At 52.4% G+C, this 21,855-nt stretch overlaps 1 protein-coding gene across 7 annotated transcripts; it reads left to right on the forward strand.

Annotated features, from left to right (window-relative positions):
- Nucleotides 1-98: 98 nt before the first annotated feature.
- Nucleotides 99-21,819, forward strand: PARP3 (poly(ADP-ribose) polymerase family member 3). 7 transcript variants are annotated; one of them, XM_014600143.3, is made up of 11 exons: nt 99-232; nt 11,345-11,560; nt 11,921-12,046; nt 14,559-14,750; nt 15,370-15,505; nt 16,195-16,421; nt 17,192-17,350; nt 17,980-18,066; nt 20,013-20,190; nt 20,888-21,034; nt 21,327-21,819. In XM_014600143.3, exons 2-11 carry the CDS (start codon nt 11,372-11,374, stop codon nt 21,494-21,496), a joined length of 1,611 nt encoding a protein of 536 aa, XP_014455629.1. In that variant the 5' UTR covers nt 99-232; nt 11,345-11,371; the 3' UTR covers nt 21,497-21,819. The 7 variants fall into 7 exon arrangements, with proteins under 7 accessions (XP_014455629.1, XP_059571391.1, XP_059571390.1 ...); XM_059715408.1 differs by lacking the exon at nt 99-232 and adding an exon at nt 3,395-3,533 and having other exon boundaries at nt 21,431-21,819; XM_059715407.1 differs by lacking the exon at nt 99-232 and adding an exon at nt 3,399-3,533.
- Nucleotides 21,820-21,855: the final 36 nt, after the last annotated feature.

The following is a 21,855-nucleotide window of genomic DNA, read 5'->3' on the forward strand; positions in this document are numbered from 1 at the left end:
GCCATTGGTTGGGACAGCTGCCGGGGGCGGGCGGTCTAGCCTCGTTCTCTGAGTTTCCTTTCCGGCCTCTCCTCCCTCCCCCATAGGATAGCGCTTCCTTTGGGCCACGCCTCCTCATATCCTATTGGCGGCCTGCGCTGTCCGTCCAAACCGTCTTTGCCATCAGAGAGACTCCCTCGAGGGGGGCGGGTTTTTTTCCGGCGCAGGTGCGCTGCGCTCTGTCGGGCTGCTGGTAAGTGCGTGCCGCGAGGGTGCAGGAGCCTGCGGCGGCCTGCAGGGGGCGGCGCGGCCTTGCTGTGGCAGCGGGGAGCAGTAGGGCCTGGGCCCAGGCAGGGGCAGCGAGACCTGGGCCTGGGGTGCGTAGTCCTGGCTGGAGGCGCAGGCCCGGCTCTGAGCAGTGGCTGGTGCCCAGTTTGGGAGTGATGCCCCTAGTCCCAGTTTGGTCGAGAAGCACCTGCTGCCCTGAGGGGCATCGTCTCACCTGGCACCTCAGCCAGCGATGCCGGGGAGGCGGGAGCACGGTGGGCGGCGCTGGCTGCTGGAGATAGCTGGAGCTGACCTGGGGCCGGGGGGGTTGATGTGAGCCATGCGTCCTGGCCCCATCAGAGTGCGAGTCCTGGCTGTTATCTTGGGCAGTGTGGTCGCGCTGGCTGGTGGAGGCTGCCTTGCCCGCGGCAGGGCCACAGATTAGCTCTGCACCCTCCTGTCCCCAGGTTGCTGCTCTGCTCCCTGCCCTCTCCAGAGGCAGTGCAGTAGTGCACTTGCACCCTTCCTTGATTCCTGCTCCAGCCAAATTGCAAACCAGCCGCCTCCATTTGAGCTGCCGTGAGAGCATCAGCTGAATTCATGGCTCATTAAAATCTACCTGCTTCCTTCTAAACTCTTCCTTGGGCATTGGGAACAAAGCCCTCTCCTTTTTGAGGGTCTTTCCTGTTCCACCAATCCAGCTAGCTCCTCTTCTGCGGTGCTGCTTCCTGTCAGCTGCTCCTGACAATGGAGATCTGCAGACAATGTGTAACCCATTCCAGTGAAGTTATATTTGTTTTTTTCTTTAATGTTAAACTGAATAATATATCCCTACGTCTCTAGTACATTAGTAAAGCGTCTTGTTTCTCTTTACCTGGAGAAAACTTAAGTACTGCTTTATATGGAAGAACTCCCCACACTGTCTGCACCCCTGTTTTTAAAATCCTAGCTCCACTCATGTCTGTCCCCTCCCTGATCTCCCTTTTACCGCACAGAAGGGCTGTCTGTGCTATTAATGACTCGTATGTTGCAGGTTGGCCACCCCTGCCATAAATGATTGTCCACTTTGGTGGACAAGACCTCCACCATATCCCTCACAGACTAAGGACAGTCATTAAATGTTAGTGGGCAGCCTGGTTTTGAGGCAAGCGATCATCAGCCTGTTAACCAGTTGAACTCTGCTAAATGGAGCCATTTGCCTGTCGGCTTTTAACTAACTAGAAGACTGTTCAGGCAAATGAAAATAGACTTTAGTGCAGGCCCAATAAGTCTTTTTAACAGAAAGATGTATAGGAAGGTATACTGCATATGCTTCTTTACCCAGCTTTTTTCAGTTCTCCGTTTTGTCCGAGGTCAGAATAGAGGGCTAACGGCTACATTTATTTCAAAAGACAGTCTCCAACTGGAGTGTTTGAAGGTCTAATTTTTATATTCTCAGCTAAAGGACTATACATTTTAAAAAACTTACTTTGTTCCCAATGCCCCTGAGAGCAATTTCAAACCAGTTCCTCAGCAGTCATTGCAAGGTGTAAATTAGCCAAGATTTAGCACTGAGAAATGTAACAGAGGAGCCTCCTTATATTTGGTCTTGCCATTAATTGGATCTTCCTAGACTAGGTGGTGCTCAGTAGTCCATAAATTAACTTCTTCCCTTGCCAATGCACTTTAAACAGTTCATACGAACAAGGTTAAAAAAAAGCTGATGAGCACTCTGGTTCTTTTGGCCTGCCTTGGAGGTTTTTTGGGAACTTCTGTTAAGTTTTATCATACACATATGGTTAAAATATGGCACCACATAGATTTGCATAATTCGCTAAATGTTATTAGCATGCTTACAACTGAAATGGAACATATCTGCTTTATGTACTACTTTGTAGCAGTTATAGAGATGGAAAAAACTGGGGCCTGGGGGGGAACTGAGGCCTAGGCAAACTGTTTTGCCCAGGTCTGTATAAAGGGGCTGGGATGTGGAGCAGTGGAAAATAAAAGCTGAACAAAAGAGCCAGGGGTTAGAGGGGAGGCATGTAAATGGAGGGGAGCTTCCCACAGGAAGCAATATGCAAGAGAGGGGCAGAAGTGAGTGTATTTTATAGCAGGGTCCTGGTTTGGTAGGAATCAAGGTCAGAGTTGGCAAGTTGAGTGAGAAAGACTCCATGGTCCAGACTTACCTCAAAGTCTTTCTAATATTCAGGCCTTTTACTCTGTTCAGTTAAATGTCATTACTGGCTTAACTGGACATGCTGATTGCTTCCTTTGCTGACCAAGTTAGTTGTTATGTTTGCATAGGTTTGTTCTATGGTCATGCAGAAATAGGCCTCAGGGCCTTCTGCTTCAGCCACACTTCTCCAGCTTGGCCTTGGAGTCAAGGCTGGAAACAGGTTATGCATGTTCTTCCCATTAAAAGGTAAAGCCCCTCTCTCAGAAGAGGAACTGGATGCCATCTTGTTAAGCTAGGGCCACAGAGAACCAGAGAGTGAGAGGCTGAAAGGCGGGGGTCTTGGAGTGGGAAGTTGACTCCTCCTCAGTTGTTCTCAAAGCCACACCTGGTCTGGCTTCAGGGGTTGTTCTCAGAGACTAGGCAAGGCTGCACTGGTCCTGAGCAAGCATCCCCCTGCATAGGGTCTCTGTGACACTGCACCACAAGTTGGCCTACAGCAGTGCCAGGGCTCTGTTTGGATTGGAAGCTTAGAGCACGCAGGAAATTCAGCAGTGGCAATGGCATGCCCCGCCTACAAGAGGGGATGAGTGAGATTTTGCCACAGAGCTGCCTGCAGATGTCTGGTTCCTTGTGCTGTAGGCACTAGAGGGCATTGTTCTCCCTTTGTTGAGCACGTGGACCTCAGCCCCGGCAGCTGCACCTGTTAAGTTATGAAATGGGATTCAGGACTATTCAGAATGCAACTGTTCACGGTTAAATGAACCTTAAAAAAAAGCAAAGTCCAGTATATTTAGCTGTAAAAGTGTTAGTATCTCACCAGTACAGCCAAAGAGGCGGTCTCAGTCTTGTCAGCTTCTCAAGGCATTGATCTGTTCACCAGATCAGCTGGGCATGGTAGCAGTTCTTGTCAGAATGATTTCTCATTCTTGAAGTGTGGCCTGTTAGCTGTTTTGTTCCTCTTTTATACCCTTTAGCTCAGCATCTTCAAAGCATTCTTGTAGTTGTGTCAATCAAGGGAGACAGATTTTTGGAGCCAATACCAATAGCTGATTTTTAAGGAGACCTGCTGGTCCATACTGATCTGATTTCCGAAATGCAGCCTGGCAGCTTGAAGAACAGTGTCCTGCTGGTAAGTCTGTTGTGGTGGAAGGGGAGGGGGAAGGGAAGGCGTATGGAGGGGCAGATCAAGGCCCCCGCAGTGAGGGCGGGTTTGGGGCTGGGGCAAGTGCTGCCCAACTGGGGCAGAGTGGGGCTCAGGACTAAGCTGCGGCTCATCCAGGAGGTGCGGGGGGGTGGGCAGCTCCCACCACTGTGCACATCCCAAGAGGGCATGGGGGGTGTACCTCCTGGATCTATGTGGGGCAAGGGCAAGGGCTGCTGCGGGCTGGGGCTGGGGCTGGCTGTGCTTGGGGCGGGTGGCAGCAGTGCTGGGAAGGGTCTACGGGGGTGGGGGAGGTGCTGCAGCCATGCCAAAATTCGCCATACCCTCCCCCCCAACCTCCTTCCCTGTACCACTGCTGCCTGCCCCAGTACAGCTCAGCCCAGTCCCCTCCAGGAAGAGCCTGGCATAGCCCCTGGCCCCAGCCTGCAGGAGCAGCCTGGCCTGGCCTTCCCCATGTGCAGATCCGTGGGGCACCCCCCCCCCCCCCCCATGCCCTCCTGGGGTGCTTGCAGTGGCAGGAGCCACCCCCCTGGCACCCCCTGTACAAGCCACAGCTTCATCCCATGCCCTGCCCTGCCCTGCCACAGCCCCTGCGTCACTCCCTCCCTCACCACAGGAGTCTCAATCTGCTGCCCCCCCCCCCAACCCTTCCCTTCCCCGTCCTCTTGCACTACAACAGACTTACCGGCTGGACACTGCTCTTCAAGCTGCTGGGTTGCATATCGGAAATCAGATTGGTATCAGCCGATATGCCTCCTTAAAAATCAGCTATTGGTATCTGCCCAAAAAAATCTCTATTGGTGTACCCCTAATATTATCTCACCAATACAGGCAAAGAGACAGTCTCAGTCCTGTCAGCTTCTCAAGGTGACAATCCATTCACCAGAAGATCAGCTGGGCACAGCAGTAGTTGTCAGAATGATTTCTCAATCTTGAAGCGTGCCCTGTTAGCTGTTTTGTTCCTCTTTTATACCATTTAGCTCAGCATCTTCAAAGCATTTCTTGCAGTTGTGTAAATCAAGAGAGAAACCCAAGCAATAATTAACAGGAAAATCCTGTTAATCAAACTCTTCATTATTAGGTATCAGAAAGTCCCAATTTTGATTGAATTCCCTTCTTCAGTAACAGGAGGTTATCAGTTTTTACTGAGTTGGAACATATTGAGAAACTGTTTAACAACTGGGAAAATTGCAGTTTTTGAGGAGTTGCCCTTGGAAGATCAAGGGAACCACTGTGGCAAAACAAAATTAAATCAGGAGGCACCTATCAAAACCCATATAGAGGATGTCTCTTCCTGCACATAAACGTGAGTTAATTGCAAAGAAATATTTATTATAATAATTAATTAAGGATAGACGTTTCACACAGTCACATACCAGACACATAGGAGCCTGCTTAAAACCATCATAGATATAGTGAGATAAAATGGAAGTAGTCCATGGGAGTGTCTTCTCATGAACCCAAAGGGACAGCCTTCCATTTTCAGCTCCCTTTGTGCAAAAATGAAGTTTATTTCCCACCTACGGGGACTTTTTACCATCGTGTACCATCTATTCTTTTCCCAGAGCCTGACAAAAAGACTTTGATCCTGAAAACTTGCAAAAAGGGACAATTTTCTTGTGATTTCCCAATTGGTCTAATAAAAGGTATCATTTTGGAACCAAGAGTTCTAGTTTTTGGTATGTCTTCTTATCTCAGATAAACATGGCTACCAAGTGCACCCCTGAAGTATGCCTCATTATTTCTTTTCAGAAGGTCCAGATACAAAATTGCATCCTCTTGCACTATGCAGTTGTCATCGGTATTTTGTATTTTAACATTTGTGAATAGGCCCAGTTCAGCTTAATCTTCACACTCATCAGCACCCATCCCTAAATTTTGCAAGGTGCTGGAGAATTTTCCTTTTGGTGCTGATGTACCCTGTGGCACAAGGCTGGGAGGCCCAGGCTGGCCACTATTTCTGCAGCAGCCTGTCTGTTCACACTGTCTTGTACCAATGCAGAGACCAGTGGGGTGTGGAAGAAAGCCCAATGAGAGAAGTTTCTTTTGCTGTGTGTGTGTGGTACCTGCCCCTGCTAGCCAGCACAGCCATCAGCTGCTGTTTATAGAACGCAAGCCAAGTTGCATCATACCTGGTGGAGCTGCTGGCTGGTTGCATGTCCAACCTAGAAACAGTTGCACAGAGAAGAAACGCCAAACCTTGCTGCTAGCAGAGCATGCCTGCCTTGTTTGGCATGTCCTGCAGGAGGCCTGGGTAGTACAGCTGAAGTAGGGAGGGGCCCTGAGCTCTCTGCCCTGCTTCCATTCACCTCACTGCATTTTCATGCATGGAAGAGAGACGACCTCAGATCAGAGAGTGGGTGGGTGGGTGGAAGTGGGGTGGATCAGGAAGGGCAGTAAGGGGGAGGGGGGCAGAGAAAACAGGTACCAGCCAGAATAGATTAACAAAACAGGTGATAAGGTACAGAGGGGCTGAGCCTGGGGGCTTGCAAAGTAGGGGACAGGCAGATTTTAGGCACTGCATCTCAGCCTCTTGGCAGTGCCCAATGCTACTCTCATTTTCTGATACAGGAAAAGAGCCTTGGGCTTGAGCTGGGTGTGTGTCTGAGGCTGAAACTCTGTGGGCTTGGGATGGTGGGGTATGTCTCACTTTCTTTATGCAGGTTTGAATGGGCAGTGGAGCTGCAGGACTGTGGCTGGGCCAGATGCCTTTCTTTGGACCTTGCTGGGGGGAGCTGAGGTCCCTGCTTGGAAGGTCCCTGTGCCTCTGCTTCCCTTGCAGAGGCCCTTAGCACAGGGCAATGAGTACAGCTGCCTGTACAGGCCTCAGCTGTTTGGAGCCAAGTGCTTGTTTCTAGCCTGCTGTGCAGCAGGTCTTGCTGCCGCCTGCAGGACCCTATTTCTAGTTCTGCTGCTCCCTGGGCCTGGGCAGATGGTAAGAGACCCCACCCCACCCCCTGCACCAAGTGGCTGGCTGGGGAGGGTAAGGAGCGGTGCCCCTCTGCATAGGGGTCCGTGCAGAGCTAGGGAGTGCTCCTCTGAATGTGATAACCTTCACATTGCTGCTGACTGACAGGGCTGGAGCAGACAGGTGCAGGGACTGCAGTGTGCCCAGGCAGATGTCAGCCCCCCTGGCACAGGGAAGACTCCTGGACTCTCCCATTGACTGAGGAATGTGGTAAGTAGTCTAGGTCACTGTGTGGTGAGGATCACAGACACACTCCTTGCACCCACACACCTATGGTACCAGGGAAGGTGCTGGCACCATGGGTCACTGGTGGCCCTCAGCTTGAGGGTGTTCACTGCCTGCTGTACTCTGCAGAGAGGCAGCTGTGTTCAGAGCTGAGCTATAGGAATCTGATCTGAGCTGGGCCCAGAAAACTGCCGCCCCAGGCCAGCCTCCCTGCTAGTGGGGAGGATCTCTCTAGCTGCCATTTCACTTCCTTTCCCTGCCTGCTTCCCAGCAGCCCTAGGGTCCCATCTGGCTAGGTGTCCACAGAGGAAGAGCTGCCCACTGGTGCTAGAGTCAGGGTTGACAGCAAGGTATAGTGCTGCCAGCTCCCTTCCTGTCTGCCTGCCGGACTGAGCTGGCTCCCTTCCTGCTGGGGGAGTTGCTTGGCATAAGAAGGCTGAAGTCACAGGAGGAGGGGAGAGGGAGGGATCGAGTGAGCAGGCAGCAGCACCAGCTCCAGCTTGTCCAAACTTGTCCTGCATCAGGCCCTGCCAGCCTCTCCCTGCGGACACAGAAGAACAACCCTAGTCCTGCAAGCTCCCAGGTAGTTCCCGCAGGTGAGTGCAGCGCTCCCTCTGCTTCCCTGTGCTGCCAGGATCCAGGGGGGGTTAAGAAGGCAAGTGAGGGGATCCTGCCTCTCCGTTCAGTTCCTGGCCTGTTAGAGCATGACTGGACACCAGGGGTGCTGGTCTGAATCTGTTGTTTTGGTCAGGATTGGTCTGCCCTGGGACTGACTGAAGGAGTGAGACTCCCAGTTTTCCTGTCCTGGAAGAAATCCTGGGTCAGGAGCAAATGATAATTGCTGTGCCACCTTGTCCCTCTCCCTGTATCCCTGCCTTTCCAATGCCCCTCTTGCTTTGCTGGGTACCAGACCACTTGGACAAACTGTGCCCCTCCCTCCTGTGTGCCACCTTGCCCTTTGTACCTGTGAGGCTTATACCTGCTTACCTGACCTTGTTGCTACTACCCGTGCTGAGGCAAGGCTTCCCCAGAGGGGCAGGTCAAAAGCTGGCCAGACCCTAGTGCATTCTGCTCTGCAGTTGTACTTCTGTCCTATTTGTACACAGTTGCATGTAATGGGGTTCATGACACACACATGTTCATATGGAGTCCTGTGGAGCTCTAGAATGTGAATAATGACTGCAGGGCATGGTAGGGAGGGACAAGATTGGAATACATTGGCTCTGTGCATGTGTACATATGTGTACGTACACACGCACGCGCACACACACACACACACACACACACACACACACAGAGCTGGTAGGGACCTCAGGAGGTCAGCCAACCAATTCCCTTCCTCCAAGGCAGGCTCGGGTGTACCAAAACCTTTCTTGATGGATGTTTGTCTACCTTGGCCATAACAAGCTCTAGTGAAGGGGGTTCCACCACCTTGCTCTGTAGTCTTTCTGCATCACAGCTAGAAGTATTTTTCTCATATCCAGCCAAAACCTCCCTTGCTATGAGTTAAGCAAATTTCTTCTTGTCCTGCAGCGGACCTAGAGAACACTTGATCACCATCACCATCCTCTTTCTAACAACCTGGTGCCTATTTAAAGATAGTTACCACTCCCCATTCATCTTTTTTCTAGCCTAAATACACTCAATTCTTTCACCTCCTAGATGACATTTTCCAACCGTCTTATCATTTTTGTTGCTGTGCTCCAGACTCTCCAGTTTGTCCTCATGTTTCTTGAAGCATACTGCTCAAACCTGCACACAGCAGAGGCCTTGCCAATGCTGAGTGAAGGGCAGTAGTACCTCCTGTGGTCCTGTCTCCGATACCCTTGTTTAGTACCTCTCAGAACGACATCTGCCTTAGTCTGCAGCAGCTTCGCATAGCTGACTCCTTATTCAGTCGTGGGCTGCTCTGATCCCCAGATCTTTTCTGCAGTATGGATGCCTTGCCATTTAGTCCTCATTTTGGTTTTCTATGTTTAATTCCCTTCCAAGTGCCTTATGGATTGAATCAAATGATGTCTCCAAGGCAGAATTCCTCTTTATTTTGCAGTGTGCCAGCACTGTGTTGCTTTGATTTAGTGCAGGCAAATGAAGCCAAGAGAGAATTTGCAGCAAAAGATTGCTAGGTGACCAGCTGGATTCAATTTACCTTTGGGACTGAAAGGAAGGGCTACATTGGAGCTGTTTTCATTTCTCTTTTCTGCTGCGGTGGGAAGAAAAGGCCCTCTACTCATGGACCATCCTTTGGTGGGGTTAGGCTGCCTTGTCTCTGGCTTTCCGTATGTTTTGTCTTAGGTAAACTGGGGGAATCCTTGGAAACAGTTTCTGCAGATTGCTCCTGCAATCTTTACCAAAGAGAACTTTTCTCCAAAGTGTTTGTTGAGTGTTTGAAATAAACACATTTAATGATGACAGCGGCATTTAAAGGAGTTGATAAAAGTCCTCTTTACTTCCCATTAGTTGGATTTTGCTTCCTTGGTTATTCTGCCACTTTGCAGGTGGTCCACAGAATCTTCCAGGGTTGTATCCACTACTTTTAGGAGCTGTCATATGTTTTTAATATTAGAATAATTCTGAAAAATCAGGCTTTATTTATGCACTTGACAAAGCAAAACTGGGCACAACGAATCATCTTTTTCTTTTAAAACCTCCTAAATAGGCCCTTGGTCAAGAAAGAAACCTGCTTTGCATGATGCCAGAGAGAACCTGTAAGGGAAGCTCTTCTAGCTAGTCCAAGGACAGTCCTAGCCAGCTATTTGTTGTGTGGGATGTTTTGTTTGTGAGGATATTATGGCTCTAGCTTTGGAATGCTTTATATTCATGTTGGACACTTTTTGTTGAGTTGCAAATAGAGGTGAATAAAATCTGAAAGTTTAACTCAGGTCAGCTAAGCTGAGTCTGGTGCGGGTGCTTCCTGGACTCAGCTAGGTACTGCAGTTCACAAGGGGCGCATACTTGTGGCTTTGGACAGCTGGGTTGTGATCAGCATTTAAAAATTCTTTAAACAGGTTTCTCCTTGGATGTGTTCAACTGTATTATTGCTGTGCTTCAAAACTACCATGGGTTGATTGTTCTCAAGCAGTAGGGCTCTTCGTATAGCTAGGTGAGGAGTGTTAGAAACTAGTGTTATAGGATCTACTTTTAACCAAGTTGAAACAATGTGGGTTTCAGTCTTGATTCTCAAACTAGTGTGGACAGGTATTTAGAAAGAATGAGAGAGGCCATGAGCAGCAGAGAATGGGGCATCTGATCATCATCTTCCCTTCTCTGGAATAAAGACCTGTTCATGTTCCAGACCAATGCAAAATGGGGATTCTCTGGGCCCCTGGCAGAAGGTAGATAGCAGCTCAGGAAGTATTGGGAGATCTTAAAGAACAGTCCTTAGCTATTTAATGCAGTCCCTGGCAGACAGAGGAAAAGGCAGACTGAGGTTCTCCCACCATGCACTGTGCCTTATGCCAGTCCTGACAACCAAGGCCCAAGGAACAAAGAGGAGTTTGGATGGCCAGGTAGCCCTTGACTACCCGAGGGGGGGGAAAAAGCCAGGTAGGACTGGCTGTTCTCCAAGAGGAAATGTATCAGCCTCTGTTCAGGAAAGAGAAATACAAGCTAGATGTTTGAGCATGGGCTGACGCCTGAATGTTGGTCATGCCTACCTATGACAGCTGATGATTCTTGAGCAGCTGCTTTGGGTTTTTCTCTCTGTGGTAAGAGAGCACATGCAAAGACATGAGGCCAAAACCCAAGACAAAACAGTCATGCTAGCCAAAAACCACCTGGACTCTTTCTGTCCTGCAGATAGGGAAGTGATGGCCTTGGAGGTTACATGCCAAGGGCTGTTGAGGCCTAGGTTGGAGAAGGGCCTAGGGCCAGTTCCACAAGGCTCCAGACTCTTGGCTTGGTTTGTCCTTGTGATTGCTCCCAAGAGGGGTGAAACGTAACTGGTGGAGCTGACCCAAGTGCAGCTCTGACAGACATGATACCAGGGGGTGACTTGACCACTGATTCCTCCCTTCTACTGGGATCTGTTGAGGTACACAAGGTTGGGAGGGGGAGGATGGGACAGGATGACAATTGTGCCAGGAAATAAGGAGTTGACTCAGATGCTTCCTCTGAAAGAGCAGGTAATGGGAAAGACTCTGCAGTCCAGCTAGAAGAGCACTAGCAAATGTGAGTTTTCATACAGTTGCTTAGTGTCCATCTCTAAGCACTCCTCACAAGTCAGTGCGCTGAAACTTCATACTTCCCCTCTTGGAGGTGGGGAAAGGCTTTTCATTCCCATGTTGTGGGTGGGAACAGTTGCAACATGACTTGCTTGCACGAAGTTGCAAGGTTGAGTTGGTGGCAGTTCAGATCTCCAGACCTCCAGCTTTTGCCTTGACTGCCAGTGCCTCTATTTTCTCTGTCCATGGCCCTACAGATCTCTTGATGTTCTCTCCTACCGCTAGTTTAGATTGAAGCTGTGTCTAGGTGTTGTGCAGACTGCTGGGTTGTGGCAGAGATTGAACCTCTTGCCTTCCATTTTGCCTCTACGGGGAATAAATGTCTCGGTACAGTCTAATGGTGGCCCCAATTCTTGTTGCAGCAGCCTGATTGTTACCTGAAGAGAGCCATGGCCCCAAAACGCAAGGCAGCTACCAAGGCTCAAGCAGTAACCAAGGGCAAGAAGGTGAAGCCAGAGCCAGAGCCAGAAGTGGACAGCTTCCACTCCACTGTGGAGGCACTGAAGAGAGCACCCAAGGAGAAGCTTAAAGCCAAAATTGACTCTGCCTGTCATCTGAGCAGTGCCAGTGATGCCCAGGTAAGAGGGGAGTTACCTGGATTCATGTTCCCCTCTGGCACAGTCAGGGGGCAGAGACACCTTTCTGCTTCACCTGGCTAGATGTTGTCCTTCAGAGGGCTTCTTTCTGCCCTGGAGGGGAAGCTCCCTCCCTTGGAGAACTCTGGCTTTGCATTCCTGGGGGCTTTCACTCCATGTGAATCTGGAGGCACACTGGCAAAGTTGACAGGAGGCTGCTCCCCCTCTGTGCCCAGCAAAAGCCCTGTCAGCTCACCTTTCTCCTCAGGACAGGCCTGGGGGACCCCTCCCTGTTAGACCCCAGAGTGGTGCAATGTCCATCCTCACTTCTGCTGAGTGGATGCCGTGGTACTTTGGGTTTAGATTCACGAGGATTATGAGTGCACGCTGAACCAAACCAACATTGGGCACAACAACAACAAGTTCTACATCATCCAGCTTATTGAACAGAATGGCGCCTACAGCTGCTGGACCCACTGGGGCCGTGTGGTGAGTATTTTCCCAAGCACCTGCCCCTTCCATGTGACAGGGCCTCTCCTGCCCACCCATCAGGGGAAGCTCCTCTCTCTGACCAGGAGGTTTCTATTAGGGGTGATGCGGTCTTTGCCCGCCCATGCCAGTACTGGGGTGTTAACACTTGTCCAGCAATTGGTCTCTGTGGTGCTGGCAGCTCCTCTAGTCTGGGTCCTCGGTGCTTCATTAACAGGTTTGACTTGCCAGGTCCTTATACCTGCAAAATGGAATTCTTCCTTGAACTTGTTTTTCAGCTCCTGGTCTCTCCTGGCTGTGTCTGCAGAGCTGGCTGCTCATCTGTCTTGGTTCCCATCAGATAATGCTAAAGCACCCACCACCACTGGGTTGCTTTGTCCCGTGGGACTGAGCATGGCTGAGTCTTTCCAGATTTGCATCTGTTGTTCTTTTTCCCCATGCAGGGCTCATCTTCTCGTGGGCCATGTGTTTTGGAACCTGTCCTGGATAATCATCTTGGCAGGAAACTGCTCTCTCCGGGAAATGGAGAGGGAGAAGTGTTGAGTCACACATTGTGACTCGACCTCTCATCCTCTTGCCTTCCCCCATCCTTAGAGGCAGATCATGGCACTGTCATTCCCCTCCCCCCGGGAGATCATTGGCATTGGCCCATAGTCACCAACAAATCAGGCCCTTGGCCACTGGGGTAACAGTGGGGTAAACTCCCCCAGGAGGTTTGGTCAGAGGGGATACAGCGTGCTGTTCCCACCCCTCCACACAGACCAGGAGAGAGGGACCAAAGCAGCACAGCATTTTGCCAAAGCATGGGAGGTACTGCGGTGGGGGAGTTGGCTGCCTTCCTCATGGCAGTCACAGCCTGGTTGCTTCAGTGGTGAGCTCTGCTAAACAGGGACCCTCATGAGCTCAGCACCCTGCTGTGGGGAAGAGGGGGGATAACAGACATTTGGCTGCAGTGCTAGCCACGAATTGTTGCTTTGGAGCTATTGCCTCATGCTAGGAACTCCCTTCTCAGGCAGAAAAGTTGCTGCTGCTGCCACCAGAGAGCCAGTTGCAGCCCAGGCCATTCATTGTCATCATGAATGCTGCTTGTCTGAGTGCCTGGAGCCCAGCTGCCTCAAGGGGGTGTGTGCGCGCGCGCATGCCCGTGAGTGCTGCGAGTTTCCCCCACTTCATCAGCTTGCCTCCGGTCACAGGCCAAACCATGCTGCTTGCAAAAGCGTGAGTCATTTCCAGGCCTCCTTGACACATTACCAGGAGCCCTCAGGCCAGGTTTCTTGACTTTTCAGAGCTCTGGTTGCAGCTTCTTTATGGGTGCTGTTTGAACTCCCTGGCAGAAGAGACCTAGCTGGCCTGTCCTGACAGTTGAGCAGGACAATGAAGAAAAGCACGCAAATGCCAGGTGGTGGTTGGGGCAGGGTCAGCCGGGTTTGGCCTGAGCACTGCATTTCCAGGCATTTGAAGGGTTTTTCTTATAGAACCATAGCTTTAAGTCTGCAGCTCTCCCAGAGTCCAGGTTTGGTCTTGGCTTTTTTCTGGAGCCTTCCAGGGAGCTTAGTTGGGTCTCTTGAAGCCAGGCCCCACCCTTAGGAAGGCTTTGCTTCGTCTGTAGATTGCCTTATCCTTGCCCCGCAGCATAGGGTAACCGTCTGTCCCAGTTGGAAATACAGGACATCCCTTCCTCCTTCCCTTCCAAGTCAGCGGTTGGCTGCAGGAAGAGGTGGAGGTGAAGCGGCATGCTGTGACAGGCGATCTTCCTGGCTGCCTTCCTGGGGTACTGTGCTGCTGGACCATACACTGCACCCAGGACTAGCCTCCAAAATCTGGGACTGTCCTAGGAAAAAACAGGATGGTGGTCACCCTACTTGGCAAGGACTCATGCAGGCGCGTGCCGCCTCTCATAAGAATACACTGTCCCCCCATGGCATGGTCCCTCACCCCTTGGACCGAGTCATTTGTTCTCTCTTCTCAAATGGGCCTGCTTTCCCTCAGCCTGAGTCTCCTGGTCTCTGCTTTCCTCTTTGTGGTGGTTCAGGTTGGGGCTGTGGGGAGCTTGCAGACAACTGTGGATACATGAATGCCTCCCTCATCCCCCATCAGAGGTAGGGAAAATTAACTTTTTCCCTCAGAGTAGCCAGAAAAACTGGGCACGAGAGCACAAGTGTGGCTCTGAGATGAGTCAGTTCAATTTTGGCAAAGCTGGAGATGCAGATGAGTCCAAAGCCAGCATGGGGGGAGCTAGGTCTGCTGGAACTGGCACCCCTGCACGCTGCAAGGGGTGCGGCAGGCAGCAATTCTGGGTCCCGAGTGAGCAGTGTCACCTTGTTGCCCCGGTCAAGTGGGGAGTAACATGCTGGGTCCTGCAGTCCCCACAGGCTGCAGCCGTGCATTGGAAACCGTGGTGCCTGTGGCTGCACAATACAGTTCAGCTGCCAGTCCCAGTCTAGGGGAAAGTCCTGGGAAAGGGCAAAAGGAGACAGCTGAGCCTGACCCTGCTCCCTTCCGCCTCTCCTAGGGAGAGCCGGGCCAGTCCAAGCTCACCAGCTTCCCTTCCCTGGAAACAGCCAAGACGGACTTTGAGAAGAAGTTTAGGGAGAAGACCAAGAACAGCTGGGCCGAACGGGAAAACTTTGTGGCCCACGCTGGCAAGTACACGCTGATCGAAGTGCAGCCTGGGGATGAGGAGGAGGGGGAAGTGTCTGTGAAGGTGAGCAGTGCACATGGGGGTGGGTTCACCAGCTGTTCCCACACTGGGTCAACTGTGTTTGTCTGAGGCAGCATGGACCAGGGTGTCATGTGCCCAGGGCTTGCAGGGCTGGCTTGGCATTGTTAGAGAGATGGAGAGCAGTGGCCCCACCCTCCCCACCCACCCCTGCTGTGCAGTCACAGTGTGGGGCTGTATTGCCAAGGTCTTGTCAGAAGTGTCACTTCATCTGTGGGAGCAACAGGGTGAGGGGGGGACTTTGCCTGCACAATGCCTAAACAGGCACCTTTGTGGTTGGCTCTCAATGCAACGGCTCATCCCCATGGCTGCTGGAGTGAAGGAACCCTGTATCAGTGGTCCTGACTCCTTGGGCTGTTTCACATCAGAGATGGTCACCGCTGGGGAGGGCAGTGAACTTGGGGGTGGAGTGTGTGTGCGGAGGGGGTCTTCCCCACGCAGCTAGGCTGCTTGGTCCCATTGGGTAAGTGGGAAATTCTTGCTCTGTGTGTGTGTGTGTGTGTGTGTGTGTGTGTGTGTGTGTGTGTGTGTGTGTGTGTGTGCACGTGTGCAAAAGAGTGCTCTTCTGCCAATCTGGCCCTGGGCTGTCTCCTGTCCTCCCCAGGTAGACAGTGTGGATGGAGAGAAGAGTTGCTTGCAGAAGACACTGCCCTGTACTCTGAACAAGGCCACCCAGGAGCTGGTGTCCCTCATCTTTAGCAACAACATGTTCAAAGAAGCCATGCAGACCATGAACCTAGGTACAGCCTAGGGGAGTGGGCCAGGGTCCCCAAGGGGCCCCACACCCCAAAGGGGTGGGGCACTGCTAAAGGGTGGCATGAACTGTCCCTGAGGCCAGGCTGCTGCTCTGTAGCTCATGCTGTGATGGGATGTTGGGCTGTGATGCTGCCACCACTCAGCCAGGGCCAAGTTCTGGCACTGGTGAGCCCAAGCACAGTGCAGGAGGTGGGTGTGGTGCCCTCTGCCTAGAGGGCCTGCATCACAGAACTGCATGATGTTTGGATATCCATTCAGGAGCTGTCTGGGACTAGAAGAGCTGGGGACAGCTTCACCCCAGATTGGGAAGCATGGGCAGGGGGATGTTTGAGGGTCTCCAAAGCTGGAATTGGAGGGTTGCTGAGGTTTGGATGAGATGAATTAAAGTGAGACACTGCTCTTTCCTCCATGCCTCAGAGGAAGGAGTCTGCAGTGCAAGCCCCTCAGCTGGGAGGCTGGTGGAAGTTGGAGGGATCCTAGGAGCTTCTCTCATGTGGCAGAGAAACTCCCAACCTTTGCAGGCTGCTGGGGAGATGTCAAGGCCTCTGCCTGATCTCGAGAGCTTGTGCGAGTCATTCACCAGCAGGAGGGTGTGGGGTGGGCATGGGTGGAGTGCTTGGGCCCCGACTGACTTGGCTCATCCCATACACCCGTGGCTGCCTGCCTCCTGCAGATGTGAAGAAGATGCCACTGGGGAAGCTGAGCAAGCAGCAGATTGCCAAGGGCTTTGAGGCCCTGGAGGCCATTGAGAAGGCCCTGCAGAAACCGTCCCAGCCTTACGGGCAGCTGGAGGAGCTGTCTTCCCACTTCTACACAGTCATTCCCCACAACTTTGGGCGGGCCCGACCCCCTTCCATCAACACACAGGAGGTCCTCCAGGCCAAGAAGGACATGCTGCTGGTAAGGGTCCTCTCCATGGGTGGGATGACCTCCCCCGCATCTCCCACAGGGCTGCAGCCAGGTCTCTGTGCAGCCAAATAGGGGCTGCCTTGCGGGGGGTGTCAGCAGTTTGCATGGCTCAGAGGAGGGCAAACTTGTGCAAGGCTGGATTGACTGGGGGACAGGGAGTATGGCATTACCTGATGTGAGGGGAACCCTTCCTGCCCGTGGCTGTCCTTGTGCCTCCTGCCCAGTGCTGTATGCAGCTGGAAGTGTCATTGGCTGCTTTGCTTTCTGGTCAGAGTCAGGAAGCACAGTCAGTGCAGGAAAGAGGCTTGGAAATAGCCATCCAGAGACTGCCCTGAAGCTGCAGTGTCCTCTTTTTGCCTGCATGTGTCTTCTGCTCCTTCAGGAGACTGGCATGTGGGGAAAGCAGCTCTGCCAGCTCCCCAGTGTGGAATCTTTAGCAACTAGTCTGCTGCTTGCTGCTCTGTGGGCTGTGGCAGTAGGGACCAGCACTGCCAGGCTCCTGCCCCCAGGCCCCAGCCCTTTCCACTAATGTGTTCAGGAAAAACTCCTTCTCTATGAGCCATCAGGAGTGTAGTGCCATCTTCTCTTTAGAGACAGCCTCCTGTGAGGACCTCTGGGGCACACATGTTTCAGCTAGGTTGTGTGAGGTACTAGGACAAGCAGTGGGCAAGGAACCCCCAGGATTGCTGTCCCCTTTTCCCTAAAGATGCCCTGCCATGTGCTTCCAGAGTAAAGCTCAGGCTGGGTCTCTGCCTTGGTAGGTGCTGGCAGACATTGAGCTGGCTCAGAGCCTGCAGGCACAGAAGAAGGAGGAGGAGAAAGAGCAGGTGAAGGTTGAAGTGCCGCATCCACTGGATAAGGACTATGCGCTCCTCAAATGTGAGCTCTCCCTGCTGGTGCCGACATCCAAGGACTACCAGGTACAGTGGCAGCTGGCCCCATACCAGCAGGTGTAGGCAGCAGTTTGGGCGGAGAAATGTTAGTCCAGGTTGAGAGGATCTGTGGGCCCCAGGAGTGCAGCAAGGATGTCTTCCCTCTACATGTCCAGGCTGGTCCTTGGAGGCCCCCCTTCCCTCCCATGAAGCCCTCCTGTTGGCTGTGCTGAACCTGGAAAGTGGGCAGGTAGCTGTTTCCTACCAGGGCACAATTCAGCCTTGTAGGCAGCTACTCAGTGGGTGCCCTCCCCGTCCAGCTCTGAGAGCATGGCTGAGGGGGCCTCCAGGGAGAACCTGGAGGCTGTGGTGGGCAACCTAGGGGTGCAGGCCCTAGTAGTGGAGCTGATGGTCAAGTGTGGGGGGAGCCACAGCCTGATTAATCCCTTGTTTGGGGAGCAGCCAGTGGGTGCATGGAGTGGGGTTGTCTGGGTATTGAGGGAGCAGATGGCTGGTTTAGGTGTGTCCAAGCCTTCACCAGCACCTGGCAGAAAGACCTACATATGTGGGGCAGAGACCAGCTTCCAGCCCTTAGCTGAGAGGATACACATGGATCTTTGTGCTGGGGGTGGCTAGAGCAGTATTTGTACCCCAGGATTCACTCTATTCTCCTGCAGGTGATCCAAACCTATGTTGAGAAGACTGGTTGCACCTACCACAACCTCAAGATCCTGAACATCTGGAAGGTGGACCGGGAGGGGGAGGTGAGAGGTCTGCAGAAGACCACTCAGAGGCTGGTTTAAGAGAACTCGGAGCCTTGCTCACACACTGGGAGCAAATAGGAGCCTTTGGGATGCAGAATGTGCCTGGGAATTGGTTGCTGAGAACTGATCACCCTGCCACATAGCCATTGCTAACATGGACACAGGCACATGGAAGCTCTCAGGGTGACAGCTAAACATCTGCATATGTTGTGTTAATCATAGACTGTCCTGGGTCTTGCTGGTCTGGTGCTTGCAACTGTGGTGTCCAGGAGAGCTCTATCCACGCAAGGGCTCCTAGCACTGCTGACACCAGTGGGTTTACTTGGCAAAGGTAACTTGGTGGATGGGTGTTTGAAAAGTGTCCCATGTGTGGCAGTCTGCATACAACCTCAACTAATAGGGCCCTGAAGCTTCAGCTTTCCCCTTGCTGCCTGAAATGGGTCACTCATCCTGCTGGTGCTCCTCTCCATACTTGCTTTTTGAGTCCTACCTGCTGAGCAAGGACCCAGCCCTTCTACCAGCTCTGACTTTTTTTATTTATATTTTGGGGAAAAATGTATTCCAGGTCAAATTAGCCAGATCAGTTCTAAATCCTTTCAGTTGAGCAAAACTCAATCATTCAAAGGCCATATATGGCGCTATAATTAGCTAGTATCCTCCACCCCAGACTTTTCAGCTTTGGGCTTCATATCCTCCCAAATCCAATGGCAGGCATCCTACGTGCAAACCTAAGCCCAGAGGTTTAGGGCTTGGATGCCCCCGAGTCTCAGCTACCCTCAGCCGAACAGCTGCAGGAGCAAGCTAGGGAAGAGTCTCCCATTTTCATAAAGTCGGCATGTAATCGAGACCCTCCCACTGGGAAGCTGGCCAGTGGGAAGCTAGTTACAACAGTGTAGGGCAACCTGTCTGCAGTGGATTTGGACAGGGATGCACCCTCCACTACACAATTCCATTTAAATCTATCTCTGCTCAAATCCTTTTCTTTTTGGAAAAAAAAAAAAAGCTTGTGTGTGTGTGTGTATAAATAACTGTACCTCCAACACTCTGCCAAGCAGCCCCTGTGTCTCACTTGGCAGATCAAAGCACACTTTGACAGTTAAATCATTAAAAACCTGTTGCACAGTTCACAGCACATACCCACTACCTATCTCTATACCCATACCCCAACCCACTGCTCTCCCCAGAGGGCCTGCCCATGTAAAAGTCTATGCCAGACCCCTCTCCACCAGATGAGGTCTGCCATTTCTTTTCATAGATTCATAGATGTTAGGGTTGGAAGGGACCTCAATAGATCATCGAGTCCAACCCCCTGCATAAGCAGGAAAGAGTGCTGGGTCTAGATGACCCCAGCTAGATACTCATCTAAACTCCTCTTGAAGACCCCCAGGGTAGGGGAGAGCACCACCTCCCCTGGGAGCCCGTTCCAGACCTTGGCCACTCGAACTATGAAGAAGTTCTTCCTAATGTCCAGTCTAAATCTGCTCTCTGCTAGCTTGTGGTCATTATTTCTTGTAACCCCTGGGGGTGCCTTGGTGAATAAATCCTCACCAATTCCCTTCTGTGCCCCCGTGATGAACTTATAGGCAGCCACAAGGTCACCTCTCAACCTTCTCTTGCAGAGGCTGAAAAGATCCAGTTTCTCTAGTCTCTCCTCGTAGGGCCTGGTCTGCAGGCCCTTAACCATATGAGTGGCCCTTCTCTGGACCCTCTCCAGGTTATATTATATCATCTCCCCATGTGACGTCAGTATTTTTAGCAGAAATTTGAACTCCATCATTAGTAATACATAAAGGCTACCAAATTAATAATTCCATTGTCCTTTTGTCTTCCTGTAGTACCAGTACATCTTGGCTCGGGTACCAGACCAGTGTAGTGACTACACTTGAGCTTAGCTCACAGCCCTGAGTCTGCCTAGAACTGAGTGCTGCACCTCTCTGTCTCCACAGGGTGAGCGGTTCAAGGCCTATGAGAGCCTGGAGAACCGGCGCCTGCTATGGCATGGCACCAATGTGGCTGTCATTGTTGCCATCCTGAAGAGTGGTCTGCGCATCATGCCACACTCAGGCGGCCGTGTGGGCAAGGGGCTCTACTTTGCTTCAGAGAACAGCAAATCGGCAGGATACGGTAAGGCTCTGGTTCCCCCAGCTGAGTGCAACTCCCCCAGGGCCGCCTCCTGCTCCACTCTGTGCTCCCCACCTGCTCCTGCAGTCTCGCTTCCCTCAGGGCTCGGGGGAGACTGGCAGTATCCTCAGGCCGAGGATCTGTCCAGGGGGTGTGATGCTGTCATTGAAGCCTCCATTTCCTGTTGGAGGTGCAGTCCACTTGGCTGGATTGAGTTGGACATTGCAAGCAATGGGGTTAAGAGGCCCTTATCAGCCAAAAGGGAGGGGAGTCCTCTTGTCTCCCTTCACTCTACTTGAGTCCTTGAAAGCAGGCCATGCAAAGGAGTCTTGGGGAGCACAGTGAACAGCTGAGGGTAGAGCCAGGGAGCTGGATGGCAACCTGGCAGCCAGCAGCCTTTGTCTCACTGTATCCCCTCTCTCCCCTAGCCTCATGACATTCTGCTGTCACCCCCAAGTTCGCAGCCCAGACTCCTGCCTCCTTGGCAAGTGGGGTAGGACAGGGTTGGCCCTCAGTGCCAATTTTCTGTCAGCCAGGAGGAGGGTACTACAGAGCACTGATCTCTTCCTCCTAGCAGACGTCAGCTCTGGAGAGGGCCAACAGGGCAAATAGAGCCTTGTGTGCCCTGGGGAGAAGTAGGCTGGGCACAGGAAGCCACCTGCAGCCAGGACCCTTTCTCAGCCCTGTTGTCTCCCTGCAGTGCGCTGTACTTCCAAGCAGATTGGGATCATGTTCCTGAATGAGGTAGCCCTGGGCAAGGAGTATCGCATCACGCAGGATGACTCCTCACTGCGCAAGCCTCCCGCCAACTACAACAGCGTGATCGCCTGTGGCAGGACTGAACCAGGTAAACCCACAGCTTCCCAGTCTGCTCTTCCAGCTGGCCATCCTTGCCAGCTCATGGGTAGAGACATGGGAGCAGGGCAGTATGGAGGTGATAGGTTGGCATCTGGGTGGGGACTTAGCAATGGAGATGGAGCAGTTAGAGTGGAAGGGGTCTGGGGCAGGCACTGGGCTGCGAGACCTAGAACAGGACCTGGGGGGGAGCCAAACCTGAGTGGGGGTGATGGAGATGGGACTGAAGATGGGACAAGGAGGGGGGTGAGGTTCTTATGCACTAATCCCGCCCCATCCCCCAGACCCTGCTTATGACCGGGAACTGATCATAGATGGGAAGAAGGTGCTGGTGTCCCAGGGGCCACCCATCACCATGCCCCAATACCAGGACTCCTCCTTCTCCCAGAGCGAATACCTGATCTACCAGGAGAGCCAGTGTCGCATCCGCTACCTTGTCCAGCTCCACTTCTGAGTGGCTTCCCAGGGGCTGGGACTACCTGGAGCACCGTGGGCAGGAACCTTCCTCACTGGCATTGACGGCACTGATGTCCCTGGCAGCAAGAGCACATTGCCAGTGCCCGTTGCCTGCTGGCTCCAATGGGCCCTGCTGACCTGGGTGAAGGGCGTGCTGGTGTGTGCTGCATGATGTGCCCCAAAAGAGGGGAATCCTACTCTGGGAGATCACAGCTCTGGTGCCTGAGCCAGGTAAAATCTGAGGAGCAACAGTGGGCCCTGGGCTGGGAGCCGATGCCCTCAGGACTTTTGTTACTATAAATAAAAGTCTATGCCATTGCACCCCTGCTGGAGAAGGGCCCCAGTCTTGGCTCTGAG

Source organism: Alligator mississippiensis, chromosome 12, assembly GCF_030867095.1.
Source record: "Alligator mississippiensis isolate rAllMis1 chromosome 12, rAllMis1, whole genome shotgun sequence".
Classification (NCBI taxonomy): domain Eukaryota; kingdom Metazoa; phylum Chordata; order Crocodylia; family Alligatoridae; genus Alligator; species Alligator mississippiensis.

Coding starts and splice junctions, on each gene's coding strand:
- PARP3 (XM_059715407.1), top strand. CDS start 3,498: ATGCAGCCTGGCAGCTTGAAGAACAGTGTCCTGCTG. Junction 3,534..11,344: donor TGAAGAACAGTGTCCTGCTG/GTAAGTCTGTTG, acceptor TTCTTGTTGCAG/CAGCCTGATTGTTACCTGAA. Junction 12,047..14,558: donor GGACCCACTGGGGCCGTGTG/GTGAGTATTTTC, acceptor CGCCTCTCCTAG/GGAGAGCCGGGCCAGTCCAA.